This window comes from Harpegnathos saltator, unplaced genomic scaffold (assembly GCF_003227715.2).
Source record: "Harpegnathos saltator strain DR-91 unplaced genomic scaffold, Hsal_v8.6 scaffold255, whole genome shotgun sequence".
NCBI lineage: Eukaryota > Metazoa > Arthropoda > Insecta > Hymenoptera > Formicidae > Harpegnathos > Harpegnathos saltator.
Genome location: NW_020230045.1, coordinates 1,562,134 through 1,586,655, shown reverse-complemented (window position 1 = coordinate 1,586,655; position 24,522 = coordinate 1,562,134). Strand labels below are relative to the sequence as shown.

The following is a 24,522-nucleotide window of genomic DNA, read 5'->3' as shown; positions in this document are numbered from 1 at the left end:
GTTTTGTTACTTAATTATGTCTCTTCTTTCTCTCTCTCTTAAGTTTTCTCTCTTAAACTTAAATACGTCTTTTTAATATTCGATATTAAACAACTTTCTCGGCGGATTTAGCTCTAGTTGAAGTTTTCGTCATAGGGATTCGTCGAGCTTTCGCAAACTCTGAGAATTAGACTGAGGGAATAAAAGAGGGAGAGAGAAAGACAGAGAGAGAGAGAGAGAGAGAGAGAGAGAGAGAGAGAGAGAGAGAGAGAGAGAGAGAGAGAGAGAGAGAGAGAGAGAGAGAGAGAGAAAGGGATATTGTTTAGCCAAACGTACACGAAAGATGAAATTGTGCAAAATATGCGCGAGTCGATTTACAACGATTTTGTTCCGTTCACTCAACTTTTTCGTCATCGAACGCTTTCTTAACGCTTAAGAATCCGTCAGGTCTTAATAGTCCGTTATGTGTACAAAGCAAATGAGAGAAGGTACAAGAGCATAACATCGGAAAGAAAGAAAAAAACTACAAAGTCCCGAAAGAGGGCGACTATGCAACTCGACTTTGCCCCGTTAATATTTTCCTGGCGGGACAAATGGTGGCAATGCATTTCTCCCCGGGACGCGTACGCGGCCACAGCAGCGAAAGGGTTAAACAGACACATATGTACGGTCTACGAGTTCGCCAATTAAGTGCGAGGGGTTGTTAATCCCGATCGCGGGGGGAGGGGGAAGTAGGAGGGAATTTTCAGAGGCTCGCGCGAGCGGTGATTCCAAAGCCGGGGGTTTCTCGCTTACCCACGCAGGGATTCACCCAGAGGAGCCGCTGCCAACCGAGACACTCGTACAGCTGATTGATCTCGGTGCCCTTGCAGGCGCAATTGGTGCGCAGCTCGGTGCCGAGAATGCCCAGCATCGCTTTCCTGCATTCCGTGGTCGGCCCGGCGCACTTCTTCGTCACGCTGTCGACCGCGCAGCTCTGCTCATAGTACTCCAGCCTGAGCCTGAGGAAAAGTCGAGAACACTCGGGATATTAATCGCCCCTTGCGTCGCGCTTGCTGCGTTATGTTAACAATGTGCGATAGTCGACGAGGCGGTCGCGTCGCGGGAATAGCGAGGCCACCCGTCGTCCCGCGAGTTTCTTCGTCCTCGATTACGTCACGGTGCGCAGGAGGCGAAGAAAGCTGCTAGCTCTCCTCGTCGACGCTCTTCAGCACTCGCGCTGAGCGATGATATCCGATTATTTGGGATAATTTCAAGCTCCGATTCTTTTGCTCGGAACTGCAGCAGCATTCGCGAGTCACTGTCGTGGATTCGCGAGGCGAGTTCAGCGAGTATCGAGCTCCGACTTGAAATCCGTGACCTCGCGGGAACGGCAAGAAGACAACTCACGGAGGGAGGAAGCTTTCATCGAATAACATACACCGCGCTGCGCGATATTACGACGGTGAATTCGAACGATGCGATCATCAGAGCTCGTGAGCAGTGACTCGCAATCCGTCGACCGTTCGTTTGACTTGGCCGGAAGAAATAAGGCGAGGTAAGACCGACGAGTGTGCGTGCGACGTTCCACTGGAACGTCAATAGTCAGCCGCGAGTGCACGAGCGACGCTTCGGGAGCGAGCTATGCGAGAGCAACATCGACTCAATTGCCCGAGCAGCGACCTCGGGACGCGCCATGGCTCGGTTTGGAAAAAAGAAGGGAAAGACAGAAGCGTCGGCGAAGCGTCGTCCGGCGCGTATCGCCGATCACTAAGTGATACCTTGGAACAATCATCGAGCGTCCCGGCGGCGCGCGCTCGCCACGTGACATACTGGATGACCGAGGGGACTAATGCAGCAACAATGGGCAATCGCTGGGTGTACTCCGGCGATGACCAAAGGGACTGTATCGGCTGCACCGCGGCGCCGCGACAATTGATATGTACCCATAATCAATGCGCACGGCCCGCTACCTGCGCTGTAACGCGAGCTTTGTTCCCGCAGGAGCGTTTCGTCCGAGGCGCGCGCGCGCGCGCGCGATTTTTAATTGGAACAATGATCCGTGTAATGACGGGCGCGAGTGCCGGAATAATGACGTCATGATGACGTCGCGGCGCGAAATACGGCCGGGTGTATTTTTTTCCGCGCGCGCGCGCGCGCGCTTCGCCCGCGTCGTTTCGGCGGGAGATCTGTGTTTGTTCTCTCGAAAATTGTCGGGCGCGAAAATTCCATAGCCGTGCACACGAATCCAGCGATATTCGATCGTGCATAATAAACAGGCACGCACATTGAGATAAAAGTATATGATGTTTGGAACTATAATGATATAGTAATTAAATTATAGTCCGAAATATCATATTTATAGTAAGTATTACCGTAATATCGGTAATAATTACGATATAGGCATAGTATAACCAACCATATATAATATTTTTACTAAGAATTATAGTAAGTTAAACTAAAATTATTGTATGGACATAGATATAAAATGGTAGGTAAAGTAACTCTTTTATATAGTCAATATTACCAGAATACTTGCTAAATGATGACAGATGTAACTATATGAATATTAAATCTCACTATATTTGTGAATGAGGAATTACCATATATGTGGTAAAAGTAACTAAACAATTATTTAAGACAATCATTGACTATATATTTGTGTTTATTCTACTATATTTTGCAGGTTCCGCCAACTATAAAAGTATGGTTGACGCCAAAATGAACTGTAAAATATAGTGAGATTATATTTAATTCAACTATATTTTTCTATCAGTGCACTGTGTCTCTCTGTGTGTGTGTGTGTGTGTGGAGCTCTCGCGAAACTAAATCGCGTCATTTTTCGCCACGGGAACGATGAGCCTTCATTTTGAGATCCGTCGGCCTCTCGTCTTCGCGTGAATGAAAAGTCTCATTTCCTGGTGTTTTACCAATCAAGTCGCACCGCTGCATACTATCGATTGCGCGAGACGGAAGTCAAATAAAAGTTAGAGAACAAAGCGCCACGTCAGTAGCCGTCGAATAACTGGTTTGAAATGAACGTTAATGAACACGCCATTCGTTTGACATTTCGCTACATCCAGCGAGAGTCATTATCGTTGCAGCAGAGCCAATCAATCGCGATCCAAGATTTAATTTCGCCAATTAATGACTACTAATTATTAAAAACGAATTAGCTCGGTCGATTCTACCTTCTTCTTTCCTCTCCTTTTGTCGGTTCAATTTAATGTGCGCCGCCATTTGTGCAGTTAAAAAAACACATCGACGAAATATTTAAATCTGAAAGCACCGAGATATATGTCAAAGTTATTCTTAACAAAGTACACGTCGACAAAACGACTAGTAGCAAGATTGTACGTACACACCGGGTGTCTCGAAAAAATCGCGCGCAATGAGAGAATCTTTTTCATTCGACGTGTAATTTTAACATGAAAGAAACATGATTATGTGCGTATTAATTAATGCAATCCGGAGCTTCGCGTTGGGAGATAAAAGGACTCGATTGAAATCGATTAGGAAGGCGATGGAATAAAATTCGTGCGAAGACACGTTGAAGCGCGCGAGGACGCGTCAAGGCGCGAAATGTGCATCGATGGCACGGAGCAGTCGCTCGTTTCTCTGTCGCGCGTCCGTGGATACCTCTAAATGGCAAAATTAAAAACGGATTCGTTCGCCCTCAGCGATAAATCAATTAATACTCCGAATCGGGTTGCGCGTGCGTGCGTGGGCGCGTATTTTAATTTAATCGATCCGCGAGTGTGCGTGCACACGATCCGTCGCGCGATCGCGCCTCTTCTTCGCCCATTTTAATCCGCTCCGTTACTCGCACTGTTTTTTTTTCGCGTATTTATCAGCGCCCGAGGTGTATTTTAGCCTGCAATAGTAGGTACGTTGTGTCTGATATTTTCGCCGTTACATCTGTTATTTTACCATTAAATTGAGATCGATAATGTTCTCGCGCGGCGCTCTTTGTTTTTTTTAAGTGAAACAACTGCGAGTAATTTTAATAACGCGTATATCGACTCGCGACGTGAACGGTAATCCGTGAAAATTGCATAAGACGCGTGTAACAAATCTCGTGTTCGCGTGAAAAATTGCTAATTATTTTAATGAAAATTTTTCACATGTCCAAAGGGACATTTACGGAATTACGACTCCTTCGCTTGCGCTTTGCATAAAATTCTCTATTACAATATTAAAACATTTATGACATTACGTGTGTCATTGATAGAGAGAGTTTCACATAGATTGGATATATTTTGACATATATTTAATTAGGAGAGTTCATAGCTTGTGGAGAGATTATATTTGATCGACACACAATTTTTAATTAATATCTTTATCGAATTTTAAATCTTTGTAACTTGCGCGAATAGCAGCAGGTTAATCGATACTCTGATATGCCATAACAATTAAAACAATGTGCTCAACAAATTGTAAATCAAATTTCAATGAAAAAAGAGAAAAAAAAAATATATATATATACACATACACATACATGTACACACAACAACACTGCAAAACATTTAATGTTATTTGCCAACGTGCAAAAATATTAATTTACACCGTCAGATGTTAGAAGATCAAATTTAATTAAATAAATGCGAGTAAAATTGTAAAACTGTGCCAAATCAATGTTATTATTCTTGAACAAAAAGGGAATATTTTTACACGAGATCGTTGATATAGAGGTAATTTCAACTCTTTGTCCCCGTGCATAAATTTATTTTAAACGGCAAATGCAACAATTTCTTTTTATATCGTATTAAGGTCGGAATAAAAATATAATGCGAGGGCATAAAATGTCATTTACGGAAGAGACACGGAGGAAAATTATCTTCGAGAAGATTTCAGCTCGTAGGTGACACTAATTTCACGTTTCCTTAATTCACGAGATTCGTACTTAAGACTCTTAAGGTAGATTCGCGTCGGGTTCAACATTGTCTCGGGTCACGTCCACTACCAAGCGACAGATCGGTCGAAAATTAGACAGCCATCAATAATGCATCGCTGACTCACCAAAACTGAATCGCATCGACAGTTTCAGTTAACTAAATTCCGTCTGGATCAGATTCTCCGTTTCCCCTTTGCCCTTTATCTATCTCCCTCTTTCCCTCAAAGTTACAATCTTCACTGTAATATAGATGCATAGAAGGAAAGAAAGGGAGAAGGGGGAGGTCGAGAGAGAGAGAGAGAGAGAGAGAGAGAGAGAGAGAGAGAGAGAGAGAGAGAGAGAGAGAGAGAGAGAGAGAGAGAGAGAGAGAGCAAATTCAATTAACTAGAACTACCGCTAATCGACATTGATGCAACTCTCGCAAGCATCGAGAGAACTTAAATATCTCACTATTGCGAAAGTGACCCAGGAAATCGGTTTTAGGTTGAACGACATTCTCTGACTGATCTGACTAAAAGCGGTGAGCGCTCCGACTATTCCACAAAATGTCGAAGCCCGGATCGCGGGCGTCAATCGCACTATGTGGCTTTCGTCCCGCGGCTGTTTGATATTCCTGGAGTTTACGCGAAATCAATCCGCCACGGAGATCTACGCGCTGTTAGAATATCCACGCGCACGCGGCTTTCCGCCTGCGAGATATTCAGCGCGAACAGCGTTAAATCACGAAGACACGTCATCGCGCGAGAAGAAGCGCGCGCAGCGCGCTGTAAAAAATGAATAAACTCGCCGCAGCCTGCGGCGAAATCTTCCTCCCGCGGCCGCGCCCGCGATTTTCTGGCCGGGCAAAAATCGCGGCGCGGCGCGGCACGGCACGCGACGAGGCTGCGGTCGGAGAATCGACACGTAAAATAGTAATGTCCAATTAGGGCGAGGCGATCTTATCTCACTGAGCAAACCCGCCGGAGCGGCCGATTAAACACCGCAAACACGGTGCCCCTGATTTTTTTCTCGCGGTCCCGCCGGAACTTTTTCAATTTTAAAGTTAAATCGCGATCCAACAAGATTTATCCGCGCGCTAATGCAATATTTCCTTAGCCGGGCGAGGACGTTCGTCCTCTCGTCCGTTCTCTCGCAGGACCGTGAGAGCGCGCGCGGAGCGAGACGACGCATCCTTCACCTTTCCGGTCCTCGTGTACGCGCGCGACGCTACTATATACACAGCTATCGGTTTTTTGCCCGGGGAATCCGCTCGAGCACTCGAGCAAACTGTTTTATCTCGTGTGAGTTTTTCGCATTATTTCGCTGATCCAATGAAACTTTTGTTAAGAAAGAACCGACACGCGGAATCTCCTCGAAATTTGCCGGGCGAGCTCTTAATCTTCTCAACAGCACCGAACTAAAAAAAAAAAGGAGAAGAGAAGGAAGAAAAGAAGAAGAAGAAGAAGAAGAAAAAAAGGAAAGAAGAGGAGAGAAGGAAGGTAAGGAGGAGGGAGAAAAAGAAAAATGGGCGGCTCGAAATAATCGGCGATCTTCTCGAAGAGTTTCGTTCCCGATATACATAGACTGAGAATTCCGCAGGAGGCTGCGATGGCTGCGTCAGAGAAGGGCAGTCTGTGCGCGGCGAACACGCTCGTGCTTCGTCTAAGCTCGCTCCTATCCGAGAAAGTTAGACGCGGAAGATAACGCGCGCCTGTGGACGAAGAATATAACTGTCCTTTGTATCCTGTCTCGAAAGCTTTCGTGAGAAGGCGCGAAACACAATCTGCGTTGTGATGTCGAACGACGCTAATGACGCCGATTTTATCAGCCGTCCCTTTCATTCGCGCGCGTCGCTTATCAGCAGACACTCCCGTTTCGCGCGCTCGAAAAGCGCGGCGCTTGCGTTCGCGCGTCCCGTGACGAGACGCGGTGCGCGCGCGCGCGGAGCGTGAGCGCGGATAATTCATGGAGAGACATGCAAATTTTCGAGAGCGCGAACGAGAATGCGGTTCTTCCTCCTCACCTGCAGCCCTTGTTCTCTTTGCAGGCCTCGGCCAGGCTGTGACACGTCGGCATTTCGGCGCCGTCGACTCGCTGCGCACACGCCGGATGCATTTTCTCCTGCGCCACTATGCACTCGTCCTTTTTGCCATCCGTTTTCCTGCGACACGAGAAACAGAGACTTACGTACACATTACCACGCTTGCCAAGCTGTAAAACGCGCGCGCGTGGCCTTTTATGACGACGAAGCGATTCCGATCGAGCCGTGGAAACGCGCAACGCGGGATAATGCGATCGACGCTTCCAAGTTCGGCTCGATTTTCAACACATCTTTCACACACACGCATTGCGGCAACAATGTTGACGATGTTTCGTTGCCGGAATGCTGGCGAAGGATCGCAGACGACGATGGGGGATCACTCGGCTGATGAGCGATTGGTTTCCGTTGAGTGCAGTGAAGTCGAATCGGACTCGAGGATCGAACTGAACTTTCAGACCGCGAGCCAATAATTCACATCTCGCACTTTCCGTGTCGATTACGGCGATTCGATAGGATAACACAACGCCTTTGGTGCTGATCTCCGGTCGTGCGAAATAACAATATCGACGCGATAATTGCCGGCCCCGCTCGGCGAGATGGACTCTGCGCTGCGCGCATTGTTCGCGGCGGGCTTTAAGCGGACTGGCCGCGCGTTTCATTCAGCCACGGTTTTGCATTCCGTCGTCCGTTCGTTTACTCGTTCGTTCGGCTCTTATTTCGAGACGGACGCTTGAACAAAAGGGATTACGAGACGAAAAGGAAGAAAAACCGCCGCGCGAGTCCGGGAGGATAAAAGTAAGACGTTAAGCGAGAGAGAGAGAGAGAGAGAGAGAGAGAGAGAGAGAGAGAGAGAGAGAGAGAGAGAGCGAAGTTTCCGCATTGTTTCGCGGCCGAAAGCCACTTAAAAGTTAAAGGAGCCTTGTTAAAAAGGGCGAGCCTGCTACGGAGTCACCTTCCCGCGCGAGACGCGAGGGTCACCTCGAGGATTCCGTCGAAATCGTCATCGCGGGATCTCCAACTTGAAGCTCCGATTCGCTCCTCCTGAGGATCACGCGGACGTTATAATCAACTCTCAGCCCGATTTCAATTTTTACCTCCGTTTTATTTCGACGAATTTATTTTCTCCGAGGTACATCGTCGAGATTATAAATTATTCTCGCAAAAGAATTCGCGATGATCGTGAGATAAGGCGAATTTGCAGCCGCGACTTGGCTCTTGGCGGGAAAAAGGATTCTGACGTCATTTAATGCCTGAGAAGAAGGTAATCTCGCGATCCCGCGAGATCGCGTAATCTCGATCAGGAGAATCCCTCCGTAATAATTAATATAATAATACTAATTTCGTTCCCTCCCTTCCGCCCTCCGTTACGTATATTACTCTTCCAGATTAATTTTCTCTCTCGTTTCTGAATTAATTCCCTCTCGTTGTGCAGAATCGCGCGAATGCCGCTGCGTATTCTTTCGCGCAGCTGCATGTATGCTCATTAAATTAAGTCTACGCGCGCGCGCGCGCGTTCGTGTCGCCTCATAATTTTTCTTCGCATTCGTTATATTTCGTAAACGATGATTAACCGTCCATAATTATTATTAATCATCGCAATTCCGACGGACGGAAGTTTACGTTGCTCATCCGCACGATGCCGATTTCATCCGTCTCCGTTCGATCGCGGTTGAGAAATCCGTCGCGAAATGCGGAAAATTTCTTTCCAGCGGGAAGAGAAAAAGAGACGAGAAAAAAATATCAACATTGATGCGCCCACGAAAGATCGCGATTTACTCACAAATAAACCTACCCAAGTGTTCCACTCTGATTTTGATGAAATTTTGCATGCGTATAGAGCATCGAAAAATATTAGACACGTATTTTTTTTATATCGGCCCATAAAGCGTTTTTAAGGTAGAAGCCACCTCTATAATGTCAATTTTTCGCTTCCTTGTCCTATATATAGATGCTCAATATCACGAAATGTTTGAGAAAATAATGTTTCCAGAGGAACACATCAGTTATTTTTATGTTACCAAATCCGAATTCACCAGAAAATATAAGACTTTCAAAATGGCGGATTCAATATGGCGAATCGATATTTGAAGAATATCATGATTCTGTCGTAATTGGCATACATTTATTAATTTTCTGCGATTTATATATCTCAAGGTCTTCAGAGTAAGAAGCAAATCTAGAAGAATGTAGCAGATTTTGAAACTCAAAATGTCTGATTCATTATGGCGGATGAAAATTTGAAAATATTTCTCCATCAATTTTTGGAATTGGTGTATGATTTTGTATGTGGCTTCTCTAGGCTGATGGTAATAAATAAATGGTATGGATGCTTTGCCCAAATAATGAAGATATATGGACTTATTCGGCTAATGAGTATATACGTGAAGTATATATTATTAAATATAGTTTTCTAAATTTGATTATGTATTATAGTTTTTAATTCTGAAGACCTTGAGATACATGACTCACGAGAAATTAATAAATGTACACGAATTTTCGAAAAATATGATATTCTTCAAATATCGATCCGCCATACTGAATCCGCCATTTTGAAAGTCTCAAATTTCCTGGTGAATTCGGATTTGGTAACGTAAAAACAGCTGATGTGTTCCTCCGGAAACATTACTTTCCCAAACATTTCTTGACATTGAGTATTTATGTACAGGACAAGAAAGCGAAAAAATTAATATTTTAATGGTAATTTCTACCCTTAAAACGCTTTATGGGCCAATATAAAAAAATACGTATCTAATATTTTTCGATGCTCTCTTTCGATGCATGCAAAATTTCATCAAAATCGGAATAGGACACTCGGCTAGGCTTACTTGTCAGATTTCCACCCGACTCCGTTGATTTCATTCTCTCCTCGTCTAACAGCTCCATTCGTCCCGGTTGCGATCCTTACTGTCACTTCCGATTCAGCCCAGGCCGAACGCATCGCACGCATCGACGCATCGTGATCTCGCATTCCCGTCAGTTAAACGTATCGCATTTTCTTTTTCGGCACGTCAGTCGGGGTTGCGCGCGCGCAACCGGATGCAGCGCGCCCGTTGCAACATCGCGCGCTGCTCAGCATATGCATCCCAGCCGCGCGCATTGTTCCGCGTGGCGTTCGGAGTTTCGACGTTCGGGGATTCGACGAGCGGCCCGATACGTCGAATTTCGGCGGATTTTTGCGACAGCGCGCGCGCGCTCGCGATTAGAACGCGGCGGGCTCGAAGCCCGATTCCGGTTAGAAAAATGTTGCCGAATGCCGCGGACGGGTGCGAGGGGGTGCGGGAGACTCTCCGTGCGCGTCGACGCGGAGAGGAAATAGCACATGGCGGCGTGAAGCGCGAAACACGGAAAAAGAAGCGCGTTACCCTTAAAGAAAGGAACAAAAGGGAAAAGTAAACGACGCTGTTCTCCCGAGAGAGACTTCTAGATTTTCTAGCTCTTGTGTTCTTGAGGGGGGGGGGGGAAAATGCGCGCAAAGAGACTCTCGCAAGTTGAACGAGATTTGTCGATTTCGCGCACGGCTGATCCTCGAGGACGATCGGCGAATAATGAGAATATCGAGGAAAACGAAAGCGGACGCAACGTGAAATCGGTCGACGCGCCGCTCCGCCGGCTACCGTCGGTAATTTTCATCGGCTTTCCTCCTTCTCCTCCTCCTCCTCCTCCTCCTCCTCCTCCTCCTTCTCCCGCTACCTCCTCTTTGTCCTCTTTGCACGCCGCTGCTGAAAACGCGAGTTTATAACGCGCCACGTTCTTCGATTAATTCCCAATTAATTTACGACGACGCCGACGGTTGATCCGCCGTTCTGCGCGCGCACAGGTGCGCCGTTCCGTTACAATAATCCATAATTAATTCATGTTGCAGTGCGCATTGTGTCGCGACGTAGCCGCCCGTCCGCGCGCGGCGCCGTGCGTTAATATTTTAATATGACTTTCTCGCGACAATAAACGGCCAATTAAACATTCAACGCCGATGGAAGAGACTAGTCACCCCCTGTATCATTGTGTCGATACACAAACATGTCCGCCGGGGAGGAAAAATATTCGTTTATGAGCGAATATTTGTGAAAAACGCGCAGCTGACCGCGCGCATTTTCCGCAGGAAGGCGCCGCACGGATTGCTGCTCGCGGCAGCACAAATGTTGCAAGAGAAAAGAAGCGAAAAGAAGGAAACAAACGCGTGGGACCCGCGAAATGTTGTAATAATACTGCGAGCCGTACCGTGTAAAATTATCGTTTCGCAGGCAAGTGTTTCGCGCGAGTAAGCTGGTCTCGTTGAGGAAATTAGCCGGCGACAAGTTTGCTTCGTTACAAGAGTACGCGACGCGAAGATAACCGCGGGATTAGGCAGGTGAATTCGGCACGAAATTCGCGGAGGGAACGCCGACGAATTGGACCAACCTGCACAGGCAGAACGCGATCTCCACGGAGTGCTTGTGATGGGCGGTCCTGTAGAAGTGCTGCAACGCTTCCATGCATTCGTTCCTCGCGCACGTCGCCGAGTCGCAATGGTTCAGCACGGGCTGCAGCAGGTTCTTGCATTCCGGATCGCTCCTGCGCAAAGGACAAATCGTGCCTCGTAATTTTTCCGGGGTCTCGTGCGGAATGATCGCTCGATTAGCGGACGGACGACGGGAATTTACAGGACTTACTTGCAGGATGTGTAAGCGTGATGACACGTGCTGGACAGGACCAGTTTGACCGGCTGCTGGAGCCTGTCGATATTCGACGTGGAGGACGGCAGCACCGGCTCTGCGAAACAAACGACTCGCTGAATAAACATTGCTGACCCAGTCGTTTATAAATATTATGTCGAGGCGGGCGACAGCTCTCGGCCGCGGATTACTTTCGCATCTAATAAAACATACATATTCGACACGCGTTTCAATACGGACAGACCGCCGGTCTCTGTCTCTCTCTCTCTCTCTCTCTCTCTTTCTCTCTCTCTCTCTCATCTCATTTTTCACTTTAACGGAAAGTGTGTTTATTTCAAAACATTGTACCGATTTTCGGATTCCAGTATTACGGTTTTCCAGCAAACCGCTAGCTCTTCTGCTTTCTGAATTCCGAGACTTGGATTTTTCCGGACAACGCGATTCGACGCGGTACGCAGTTTAATGTGTGGTTTATTTCCGCAACGCGTTCATACCATTATGCGAATTAGTTTTTTATCTGGGCGACGGCAGATTTATCTAGTTTCGCCGTGGTACTCAATCTCTCCATGTTTATCGTATCATTTATAAATTATAAAAAAGGATGTCTAAAATTGTGTACGTAAATGTAGAGTCGGTTAAAGAAACTTCCGCATCTTCCGGATGAGCAAACGATACAATTGCGTGACCGAATACGTCGGTCGATCTCCGAGATCGAGCGGCGCTCGGCTAACTTTAACATCGCCCGCAAGAATGAGCTTAAAAATAACAAACATAACATTAACGATACTCTTATTATTAATAAGAATAATGGTGCCTCCGACTATGACGGGCAAAACTTTTCTAATTAGCGCCGTGTAATGCGATTGTATATCAGATGTATGTGTGTGTGTGTGTGTGTGTGTGTGTGTGTGTGTGTGTGTGTGTGTATGTGTGTGTGTGTATGTGTGTGTGTGTGTGTGTGTGTGTGTGTGTAATATCAGATGTGTCCGCGTTTGATAAATTGTGAAAAGCATCATCTATCACGAATACGTCTACTATTGTACGACGTGGACTGGTTCTTCCACGCGCAAATTGAAACGCGAGCCACTCTCTCCACTATCGATCGTAGCATCGAGCGGGCGAAAGAGCGCGTGCAACACCTTTTCTCGAAAGAGATCGTCATCGGCGCGGTTAAACACATCGCTCGCCGGAGAGCTCGACCGAGTTCCACCCGCTCGCCGCCGGTAATTCACTGTTTACACAGCCAACAGGCGGACCCACTTTTCTCTCTCTCTCTCTCTCTCTCTCTCTCTCTCTCTCTCTCTCTCTTTCTCTCTCTCTCTCTCTTCCTCCCGCTCGTTACGACTCGTACACAAATAAATGATAAACCATCAGCGCGCGGGCGGATCGAGTTTGCATCGACGCGCGGCTTCGCGACGCTTATCGCGCGCCGCGTTATTTCCGGTCCCGGAAAAATCGCCTGTTCCAATTGAGATCGAGAACGAGGTCTAATTCCTCGCTGCTATTTACGCGCGAGGCAGGTATCTCGAATTAGACGAATATCTCCTTAATATGACGTCGCGAAAGTAATAATTTAATGTCGCCGAGAGATCGCAATTTTACTTCGCGAACGGAATTTGCCCGGAAGATAAATGCTGTCGCATAAAAATTCCCCCCCCCCCCGCTCTCTCTCTCTCTCTCTCATTCTTAAGAGAGAGCATAATGACAACCCGTCTCGTGTCGCAACGTGTCCTTATTAAAATTCTTGGTTCTATTACAGACTCGAATTCGACAGGCTATTGATAGGTGGGAGGGCTAAAGGGTGGAGAGGGTGTGAGTATCCACCCGATGACGAACGATCGCCATCATTAACCGACATTCTCCCTTCGATTGATGGACTCCCGGCGACAGGGTTAACGATCGCGGGGGGCGGTAAGAGGCGCGGCAGGGGTGAATATTGGGCAGAGCAAACGCGGGACTACCTTTTCGGCCGGATGAAGGGGGAAAAAAAGGACCTGGGTTTCCCCACGAGGAGAGCCGCCCCACCAGATGACTGGCCATAAGTCAACCACCGTGGAGAGCGTGGCTTCGACGCACTTTATTAAGACAAACGAGCGGTCCGCCAGCCCCTCGCGGCTCCCTTCGGAGCGGCCCTTAATCGCAGTCCTGAATCGCTCGTGAATTCGTGTGCGAGCTTATTCGTTCCCGTAGACGTTCGCGTAGAACAAAACGCGCTGCCCGCGAACACGCTGTTTAAAGTTTCAATGAATGGCGCGAGGAGGACGACGCGTGACGGGGGAATTCGAGAGAGGAGCGGATAATTTTCATCGGCCGCGCGGAGCGACGGGGAGGAAATTGCGAGCGCCACGTCGCGATTAATATCGCGCGCGAGCGGGAATTTTTCGAAAAGTTTCGGCCGCCCCTTCGGCGCGGAGTCGAATCGCCGCGCAAGCTCGATTCGGAAATTCGACGCGGTTGTTTACGTAGTATCAACTAGCTCCCTCCTCTTCCCCTGATATTTTTCAACGTTCTTAAATAAATTGGGCGACTCAGATATACACGAGAAGTTGCATATTTATGAAAAATAAAAAAAAAAGAAATGTTAAAACATCCTCCCTCTCTCCTTGCTCTGTTCCACTCTCTCTGTTTCTGTCTCCTCTTCTTTCAAAATATTTTTGTATTCGGTAATCTGCAATTCTCTCGCTTGCCACGCGCTCTGATCCTGGGGTGGTAATAAACGTATTTAGCCATCAATATATCTATCTCTGTCCGCCTCTCTTTTGCTGTCTGGGTCAGATTAATCGTTACAAATCGCGGACGTATATCCTGCACCGCGGTGGAAAGCCCGACAGTATTGGAACATTTCCGAAGATTATCGGGACGCGCGTATCAAGCGTTTCCGACGGAATATCAATATCGCGGCCTCGGCCTCCAGTCGGCGCGCCACAGGGAAGATTCCCGGCCCGATGAAACAAGGGCAATTCCACGCGGCGGTAATTGGAACTCGTGTCGCAGTCGGTTCCTCGAGATCGATGCTCCTGGCCTTTCTCTCTCTCTCTCTCTCTCTCTCTCCCTCCCTCTCTTTCCCGCCCTCGCGTCGCGAGATATATCGCGCGACCGCCTCTACTCCGGTCAGACGGAGGCGACCCTTTCGGTGCGACACAGGTGCGCGGATGCGAAAACTTGCTCTCGGCGAGTCGTTAGACTTTCGAACGAACGAGATCATTTGCTCGCGGAAAATGGACCTCGCGCGACTAAAACGCTACGCGCGCGCGCACGCGCTCGTTTCCGTGTTTAGCACTTACGGTAACAGCGCGGGATACGGCGGCCCTTTTTGCGATGGCCGCTGTGCGAGGGAAATGCCGTTTCTCCTGAGTGAAAGATTCTCTCCTGATGTTGGCGCGGATATTTACGAGCGTCGCCTTGCGCCGTGGAAAAACACGTGTGTTACGTGAAACACAGCGCGTTATTACGCCACGCCGGTCGCTGCCGATTTGCAGCGGGTGCTCTCGCGCGAGAGATTGTTGCCGCGCAACAATCTCGGGATAGCAATATATAGCGCAAATCCGCTTGTTATTGCAGCTCGCATCCGCCGTTGAGATCGGAGTCGCGCGATCGGAGATCGGGAATCGGTTGGGCCGGAAGCTGCGCTGAATAATCCAGCCGACATCCGCGAGATCTCGCCGCGAGTCAGAGACGGTTAATTTCGATTGACGAATTAAATCGATTGACATCGAAGTTCGGCCGATACACCGGATCAGCCTGGGCTGCTGCTTGTTCCGAGGCGGAGAGGTTTACCGCGAGCGATCTCGTCTGAAGCGACGTCGCTGTAGTCACTCGCACAAAACGGGCTTCGCAAATACGGGGGCCGCGCAACTTCCGCTATCGTTCACAGACACGCCGCCCGCCTGGAAACGCAGAGCGACGACGAGACGCGGCGGGAGACGCCGCCGCCGCCGCCGCCGGGGTGACGACCGAAAGTGCCCGGGCTGCGGTTTATATCCGACCCCGTAACTTCCATTAAGCCGCGTCTATTAGCGCAGCCAGAAATAACCGCGAGCGCATCTCGCGAATTCGCGGCCCGTGGCCGCGCGATTTTTGCGCCGACGTCGGCGTGGCCGAGCCAAGCTGCGGCGCGAATGCAAATCGCTCGGTTAACGAAATCGCGATCTCACCACGTGCGCCTCCGTCCGCGTTGCATATACAGTTCAGCAACGACGTTGAACCACCGCGGAACGTCGTCGCGCGACGCCAACGCGATCGAGTGCGATTCCGTTAAAGAATCGCGCGAGGATCGCCACTCCCACCGGGGTGTAATTCACTTTGCAGCGGAAATTCGCGGCCCACCTAATTCCAGATCCACCCTCCTCCTCCCGCCCCTGCCCCTGCGGTTCCCACTCTCTTTCTCGGGCGGCCGCGCGAGTTTTCCGCCATCTCGAGCCGAAAGCGAGAGAGATCGGCTGCAATCTATAAGACGCTGTAACGAACTTTCGGCTCTTGAATTTGTCGAGCGTGAGATCCACTCGCTGCTGCCGCGGGCTCTTCGCGTTTCAGCGAGCGATTCAAGCGCGCCACCGGCTCGCCCGGCAAGTCCTCGTCACGCGTGGCTCTCTGTCGGGTTAAGTATATCCGATTAAACCTTTGACGTAAATTTGTGAAAAATTTCATGTAAAAATTAAATCGCCATCGAGCTAAGTCGATGCGATTTAATTTTTGCTTTAAATGCGATTTTAATTGACGGCGGACGCAACGGGGGGCCGGGTCGGCCGACAAATTTTAAGCGGTCACGCGCGCGCGTATTTTACGAGATTTTTCGCGCGAATAATTCTTATGGTCGATGCTCGATAATATTTCGTTTGGCTCACGCGCGGTGTTTTATCGCGAGGCTCGAATTCAGCTGTCGAACGGAGCGCGCCGTTCGTTTCGCGGCGCGCGCGCGTACATCGATAAATAAAGCGATTATCAGGAAACTCGGTAATTTATTCGATACAAATACGATCAGCCTCGTCAGAGGAACGCCGCCTGGCGGCGCGGCCAGATTGGAAGGGAAGAAGAGCGAATTGCAGTCGAGAAAAGGTGAGGAGAAAAAAATCATAGACGATAGTTTCCCGCGTTATACCTCTATTTCGAAAGTTATCCGGCGACGCTGCTCGCGCATTTATTCCCCGGCTGTGTATCCGAGTTGTTTTGACGTGTGACGGGGAGCGGGAGAGAAATGGCGGAGAGGAGAGAAAAAGAGAGAGAAAAAAGAAAGGAGCGAGGAGAACGCACACGGGGCCGTCAAACGCGACAATTAATGAAGGAACAAGCGAATGTGCTAATTAATCATTAGCCCGCGCCGGAAGCACCACGCATGGAGCGGTCGATTTTATCCGCTATTTATATATTTGAAACCGCAATGAATATCCGTAATTGATCGGCCAACCGAGTAATTAGCGCGGCTGTAATTGAGAGGAAATCGCGTTAAAGAAGCACGCAAAGCGCTGAGCGAGCGCGGCGCTTCCCGATCGCAATTGCGTTTCCCATATTTGACGTTAATTGGCCACGCGGGCAATTAGTTACAGCAATAATTATGGAGCAACAAGATCCGCCGGCCCTGGCGCCAAAAACGCCGGCTAATCGCGCCGGTTATTCACGGTTACCGCCGCCGCCGCCGCCGCCGTTGTTGTGACACCAGACAAAAAATTTTCCCAGCATTTTCCCCCGCTGTTAACTTTAACCAATGAGGGCAATTTACATATTTTGTCCCGGCCGCCGCGGCGTCCTCGTTTCGTAGCTTAATTTAACCGGTCATTTGTTATACCGAATTATCTATGTTGTTTCCAATGAGTTGTGACGTTTGTTGTTCGCTCCCGGAGGGAAAGAAGGCGCGCGCGCGCGCGTTAATTCGTCCGGTTTTAAAGTTGCAAGATAAACCTCGTTAACTTTTGTGCAAGCGTGCGTGCGCGCGCACGTTCGTGCCGCATGAATTCGATTTCAGAGGTGTCTGTATGGGAATTGGATTGCCCTTCTCACTTTCACCTCTCTCCCCCCTTCTCTCTCTCTCTCTCTTTCTCTTTTTCTGTACTTTTCCATACTTTCTGTACTTTCTTTTCTTTCATATCTATATATCTACTCTATATCTATATATTTATATGTATCTATATATAAGTTCTTGTCTATATATATGTATATATATATGTATATATCCTGTATATCTATTATTATTACTGGCTAGGTGAGATCAGGCGCTCTCTATGGTTGCTCTGCGTCACTTCATTTCATTTCATTTTATATTATGTTAATGCATCCTTTAACGTTCTGTACGATCACGGATCTCGCATGGCCGCCGGCGTGTTCCTGTTTCTAACGTAAACCTAAGGGGTTATTTCCCCAGGGTGTCAATAAACTATCTATCTATCTTTCTCTTGACAAAGCGATAAAACGTGAAAATATTATCGCAGGAGGAATCGCCACGTACACAATGATAAAATCACAATGCGTGCGGAGGGGCTTTCTTCGTGGTAAATAATTCGGTGACGATTGTCACATCGCGCTTCGTAATGTGCGTTCACGAAAGAAAAGGAGAGAGAAAAAAGAACGGAGAAAAAGGAGAGAAATCAGCGCACGCTACAGAATTATGGTTAGGTCTGTTTCCACTTTATCTCTCATTAAAACGAGCACAAACTACGAAGCATCGAATCCGTCGTATAAAAAAAAATTCATTAACCAGTCGTTAGTTTTATGCACCTTCTTTCTATTCTTACTGTACAGTTAACTTTTTCGCTCCTACATCACTCTTGTGAATGTATGGTTTGCGTGAAAACGCACGGCGGAAACGAATATTCTACGGCGGATTACCGGACGGCAGTGCTAATTAAACAACAAGAAGCCGGCCGGCTCGTAATTGACAAACTAAAGACTCGGTACGTTCGATTGTCGGATATGGTTTTAATGACTGGCCGCTTTTCCTCTCCCTCCTTCCCTCCTACCCTCTCCCCTTCCACCCCCTCTCTCTCTCTCTCTCTCTCTCTCTCTCTCTCTCACTCGCAGAGTTAATTGCCGTGACGGAATTCCGATGAATCGATCCGAATGCGTTTCCCGTGGCCTTTTTTTGTCATTCTTTTCACGTTCGTCATTCCCTTGGGAATCGCGACGTACAAACAAGCGGACACGTGACGTAGGCGCGAAATCGTTGCTCGTTATTGGCGCGACTAAACAAACGCGCTGTCGTAATTATAACACACGGACATACATGCGCGCCCATGCTCATCGAGCGTACTATCGATTTCAAGTGGACTTGGAGTGGTGTCAAGCAGCGGCCTGTGTAAATCCCATTCGCATTTTGCAAACCGATTTTTACGCGATCCGTACATATATTTAGGGTCGAAGTTTCAAAGTCCGTCAGCTATGTATTTCCACTCGGAGGCGGGCGGAATGTTATAAGAGAGCCAATGTTTGGCCGATTTGCGGCTATCAATCATCGCTTGAAAATTTGTCATCCGATATTAGGCCGTTATCTCAACGAGCAACTGGATATTCACGCAAATGCGACGCGTAATATTTAAGTTTGAAATTTTCCTTTACGTTATAATTACATTATAATTCATTGCCACATACCATAACAAACGAAAAGTTTTATTATTTACGAAAGGAAAGAAGCTCGTGGAATCTTTAGCCACATTTCTTCCGTTGACCCCTTCGCGTCAAGGTCAGGCTTGACGCAAAGCTCTACTATTAACAAAATCAGCGATCGGATAAACTTGTGAAAACTCCTAATGTTGGCTGAGAGAGTGACCAAAGATTTTACAGGTCACTGTTTAGATGTCGTATCCAATGCAATTTTCTTGCAACACCAGCAAATATGCTGGTATGTTACATATGTATTTAAGGGAACTGGAGAGTCAGATTGCTGAAAACTCGTGCTTGTTTTTGATAATATTTTGTGACGAACTGAATAACTGTGCAAGAATGAAAATTTTAGGTATAGTTATACAACATATGAAGAGTAGAAAAATTTTGTTTATTAACAAATACTCGTATAAATATACGATGTATATAGCTGAAGTATACTCTCCTTTTTTTTTCAAGTTATCGTTTTTGCAGTAATATCTCGGCTCCCGGCGGTCCGATCAGAGCGAATTTTAGCTAGAAATCTTGAGGAGGCTTAATCATTATCCGGTGAATCACTAGAAAAAAAATCGAACAAAATTAACAAAATGGCAACTATTATTAGGAAAAAATTCAAATGTTTCAGTTCTTCTACAATGAAAAAATTAATATCTCGAAATGAAATATTTTGACGGAATTGTCCATGGTTCACCTGAGAGCCACATGAACAAATATTATTGCTTTAAAATTTCAAATCGATATGAAGCTCGGTTTCGGAGAAATCACTGCAAAAAGTTGAACAATAAAATTTCGAGAAAAACGCGTTTAAAATTTAAGTGGACGTATATTTATATGAGTATTTGTTTAAAGACAAAATTTGTCTACTCTTCATATGTTATATAGATATATATAAAATTTTCATTCTTGCACATTTATTCAGTTCGTCACAAAATCATTATCAAACAACAAGCACGATTTTTCAATAATCTGACTCTCCAGTCCTCTTAAATCAAAACTGGAATTGCGCGGGTCGATTTTTTATCGAGAAGTTGAATTTGAAACTTTTGAAACAGTTTCAGAGCTATTTCTGATGCATTGTGTTTCACGTGGCCAGGGCTTTCTTGCGTGAAGATACTGCGACGAGCGGCCGAATAGTCAGAAAGTCGTCGACAATGTCGCGCAGCTCTCTTTTTCTTGTCGAGCGTATTTTCGCTGCTCGCACGCTGGCGGTCGACTTTACAGAACTTGGCAAACTTTGAGAGTTCGCATCTCGGCAAAGAATCGACGTGCGTACGTGAGACAAACGCTAATATCCTCCGCGTTTCGCGTCGCGTACGCGATTATCTCGCTCGCGCTTTCGTCGCGATAAATGTTCAAACATGTAATTACGACACGTGGTATGCGCGCGTCATCGTTACACAGAGAGCATATTTGAATGTGGAAATAGGGGGTGTCGAAAGTTTTCGCCGCATAAAGTTCCAAGCGTGTATTTTATCCGAAAATTCTCCCGCAGGGATTACCGCGTAATCCGCACTTTACTCGAATGATACGTCAACCGTAAAACCACGCATGAGATTGCTTGCTTTCAAGAAAGTTTAAATATTGGATTTACGACGCGACCTTTTCAGTTTTTTTTCTTTTTTTAATACTTGACGGAAAGCTAATAGGAAGTACGCAGTACTAAATCCTCGATATCCCGAAAGTGCTCAGAGACACAAAATAAAAGTCAGGCCAAACTTCTCTTGGAGCTCTTCATGGATTCTGAGCCTATAAATTAACAAATCCGCAATCGGAGCCTTTGATGCGACTAAATGTTCGATGTTTCCTTTGCTTTGAGAGCTTCGTTCCGCGAAATGGAAGTTCGTCTCACGTATATCGCGCATAATCTATCGCCAGATCGAAACGGTTATCGCGTGAAAAATTAAGAGCACCTTGAGAATCGCGGAAGGACGAAATTAGGCTCTTGGCGGAATCTGCCGCTCTTAATCAACGACGAGCGAGAGAGATCGGTCGAGTTGGCGCGCACCTGCTCTCTCACCAGACGCGCCTTCCCTCGAATCCGGGAAACGACGATCGATGTAAAACCGTCGTGTAATATCGAATACGACGAAAACTTGGGCGCGAGTCTTGAGCACGATGGGCGGATTAAAGTTCGAAATCCGGCGCCTCGGAGAAATAATATGCGGACGCGCAGTAGAGATACGAGGAGAGGCAGGAAATGAGAGCAACCGAAGGGGGAGAGAGAGAGAGAGAGAGAGAGAGAGAGAGAGAGAGAGAGAGAGAGAGAGAGAGAGAGAGAGAGAGAGAGAGAGAGAGAGAGAGAGAGAGAGAGAGAGAAAGTCGAAATTAAATTAAACTTTCGCCGCGATAAATCTTACTCGTTGAGGTGATATCTTTGCGAGATATTATATTGCGGAGATGCGATCGATCCTCCGCTCTTTCACCGCGCCGACGGAAAATCACGGTCGTCGGACAGGGACAAGAGGGAGAAAGAAGGAGAAAGAGAAAGAGAGAGAGAGAGAGAGAGAGAGAGAAGGCAAAGGAAAACGGGAGAAGAAGACAGAGAAAAAGAGAGAGAGACTTTCGAAATTAATTTCTATTATTTCCTCGTTTCATCATTTTTCTTGACTTATCGCGCATCGCTCTAATTGCAGGCACCATATCTCCGCTCTTTGATATACATCACTTTTAAAACTCGCGGTATATCTGCGAGTTTGTCAAGAAATCATACCTCGCGGTTGATATTTGTTAACTCATTTAATTATCTTAATTAGAACGGGAGTAAAAACACGAATTTTTACTAGTTTCACCTCCTGATTTTTTAAATATAACTTAATAAACTCCTTTTTCGCGTGGCCATTTTTCGACAAAGTGTCGCGACATCTGTGATTTTTATTTTGCTGATGCATAAGTTATGCGTGTGCGGTTACGCACGAACGAATAAATAAACGAAGCCACACGAAGGAATAAATAAAATATTGGCGTGCGTTACCGAGGTAAAAAACGCAAAAAATCAGGCTCCGTCGGGAAGCGCGATTTCAAGTTGCGGCAATTTATTTATTTGGCAAATAATAAAGTCGCATGAGCGGAAATACATTTGTTGCGCGGAAACTAATGAATTTAATTTTCAGGCCACGTTATCCCGGCCGTGGGGCATTTTTATCGCAGCCGGTTATCACTATTCGATATTGAAACGGACGTGCCTTTTTTCGGCAGTGGAAAAATTATTTCGGACGCGCCAAGATTTATCCCACCGCAGTAAAATTAATATTTTCGGCGAAAGTAACGCCGCATGAATTTTCGGCATTCTATCGCGGCGTGTAATACCGCGTGACGTAAATACACACGCGCGCACACTCTCGCTCTTCCTCTGTCTTTCTCGTTGCCTCTTCCTTCGTGTTTTTCTCCCCACATCTACAGCGTGTAAACAGACACGAAAAATCCCATCAAAAATATTTATCGCATCGGTTTCATCTGTCTCGCATAACGGGCAATCAATTTTCGGTCATGTGACACAAAACGTTCCAAGTTCATTGTGAAAATTCGAACAGAAATAACCCCTGTGAAACGCGCGTCGAAATTCTCTCGATCGGATCGAACTCGAGCGGCGGACGCGTTCTTTCAGCGTTTTAAATTTTCTCTTTTATCCACCGACCAGCTTTGCGAGCAAAATTACGAGCGCGAGTTTACAATTTGCATTAGGTTAATAATACACGCGTTGAACAATTATTCATCGCATATTTTAAATTCGAGCAACGAAGAAAGTGACATGTATATTAAAAGGCCGCTTTCTCTTTCACTTTGTCCCCTTTACTTTCCTGCTCGTATTAAGTAATGAATTATTAATGCGAATTTCATAATATGTATCCTCAAAATTAATTTCTAATCGAGGAGAATTGAAGAATAATAATCAACCGTGGTCTCTCGCATATATATGAGCGGTCGCCGCGCGTTCTGTGAATATAAAAGTATCCCGATATGCGTTCGTGACGCGATGTAAAACGATTTGCCGCCATTTGTCAAGACACAATGCCAATTGCCGCGCCACGTACGGCAGTAATCGCGTGCATAAAAGAGGCCTCCCGAGCCACTTCGTTTTTTCTCTCGCGCGTTCCTCGCGCGCGAAACTCGCCTATCCGTCAACGGAGAGAGCGCCGTCGCGTTACAGCGGGCAGTTTGCAGGAAAAATATGAATTTACGCGGCGCATTAAAACAAATGGAATTTTCTATGACGTGCGGTTGCTAGTGACGTCGTGACGCTTTCAACTTGAACCGCCGACGCTGGCGAGAAAGATCATCTTGGTGGAAAAATTTATGAACACGCATTGCGCGCTTTATTGCACCCGCGCTGATTGCGCGGCAATTCGCGTTGGAATATCGAGAGAAGCGATCGTCGCCGCGGAATTCCGACGGCACGCGTTATTTCGCGCGAGGTCGCTCGCGTCGAGCGTCGAGAATTTAAGGGAATTCAATCCGTTTTTGTACTCCAAACGTGTACTTGATAAAAAAAAAATATCCATTCCGCGCAATGAGCGCGGTAAAATTGAAATTGCTGCCCTTCGCCGCTTTCTTTGTAAAATGCACATTAAGAATAAAACAATTGCCTATCGATATATGTATATTCGCATTCATGATATATTTCATCGTGGACGATTATTTATTTAGTGAAAAAAGGACGAGACTTACGTTCAAAGTCGTCGGTGTGGTTCCTCTTGTGGTGACTGCGATGATGATGGCCGTCCGGGGAGGGGGGCTGTTTCATGTCAAGCAGGTCCTGCCGGTCGACGTGGATCAGCGGATTCTCCAATTGCGACTCGATCACCTCGAAGCTGGTGGAGTTGTCGGGATGGGCGATGACCTTCACTGTAAACGACTGGGCGTAACAAGTTTGGCAGAAAGTGCGATCTTTGGGTGTAGGGCCCAACATTCTCGCGGAAGGTATCTTCGGCAGGATTCCCCTTGCGACCTCCGCCTCGCAAGCGGCTGGGCGCAAGAAGGATCGCGCGCGACTCCGAAGGACACAGCGGCGATCACCGCGTGCGGATCTGAAATTGAGCGCGACTGCATTTGCGCGAGCGAGATCACGCGCGAGAAACTTCCTGGCGAAATTGCGAGAGAGCGTCCCCGTCGGAAAGTTCGCGAAAATATTTATAACCGGCGTGAGTTTAGCTGCGAGAACGCGCGCGCTACGAAGCGCGTAGTGCGACGCGGAAGACGAGGAGGGGGCATGAGAAATTAATGCGACGGAATTGAAAGCTTTCCCCCGTTCCCCCTTTGCCGCGCCTACACGGCAGCTGCAGTCGCATCGGAGTGCGAGAAATGATTAATCGCGACTTTCTGACCCGTCTTAAGTGCACTCAGGCACGTTGAATGAGATTTCTTTTCCGTTGAATGAAGAAATAAGCAAAGAAGCAACTGCCGGCAGTCGC

General features: G+C 47.2%; 1 protein-coding gene across 4 annotated transcripts in view; it reads right to left on the bottom strand.

The window, feature by feature from the left end:
• Positions 1-24,522, bottom strand: part of Gfrl (Glial cell line-derived neurotrophic family receptor-like) — a 366,205-nt gene that overhangs the window by 53,455 nt on the left and 288,228 nt on the right. For all 4 annotated transcript variants that reach the window (XM_025299230.1, XM_025299232.1, XM_025299233.1 and 1 more), the window contains 5 exons: positions 23,780-23,956; positions 11,522-11,621; positions 11,271-11,423; positions 6,855-6,992; positions 775-980 (listed from right to left, as the gene is read on the bottom strand). In XM_025299230.1, the coding sequence (XP_025155015.1) occupies positions 775-980; positions 6,855-6,992; positions 11,271-11,423; positions 11,522-11,621; positions 23,780-23,956 (774 nt within the window). The remainder of the gene's footprint in view (positions 1-774; positions 981-6,854; positions 6,993-11,270; positions 11,424-11,521; positions 11,622-23,779; positions 23,957-24,522) is intronic.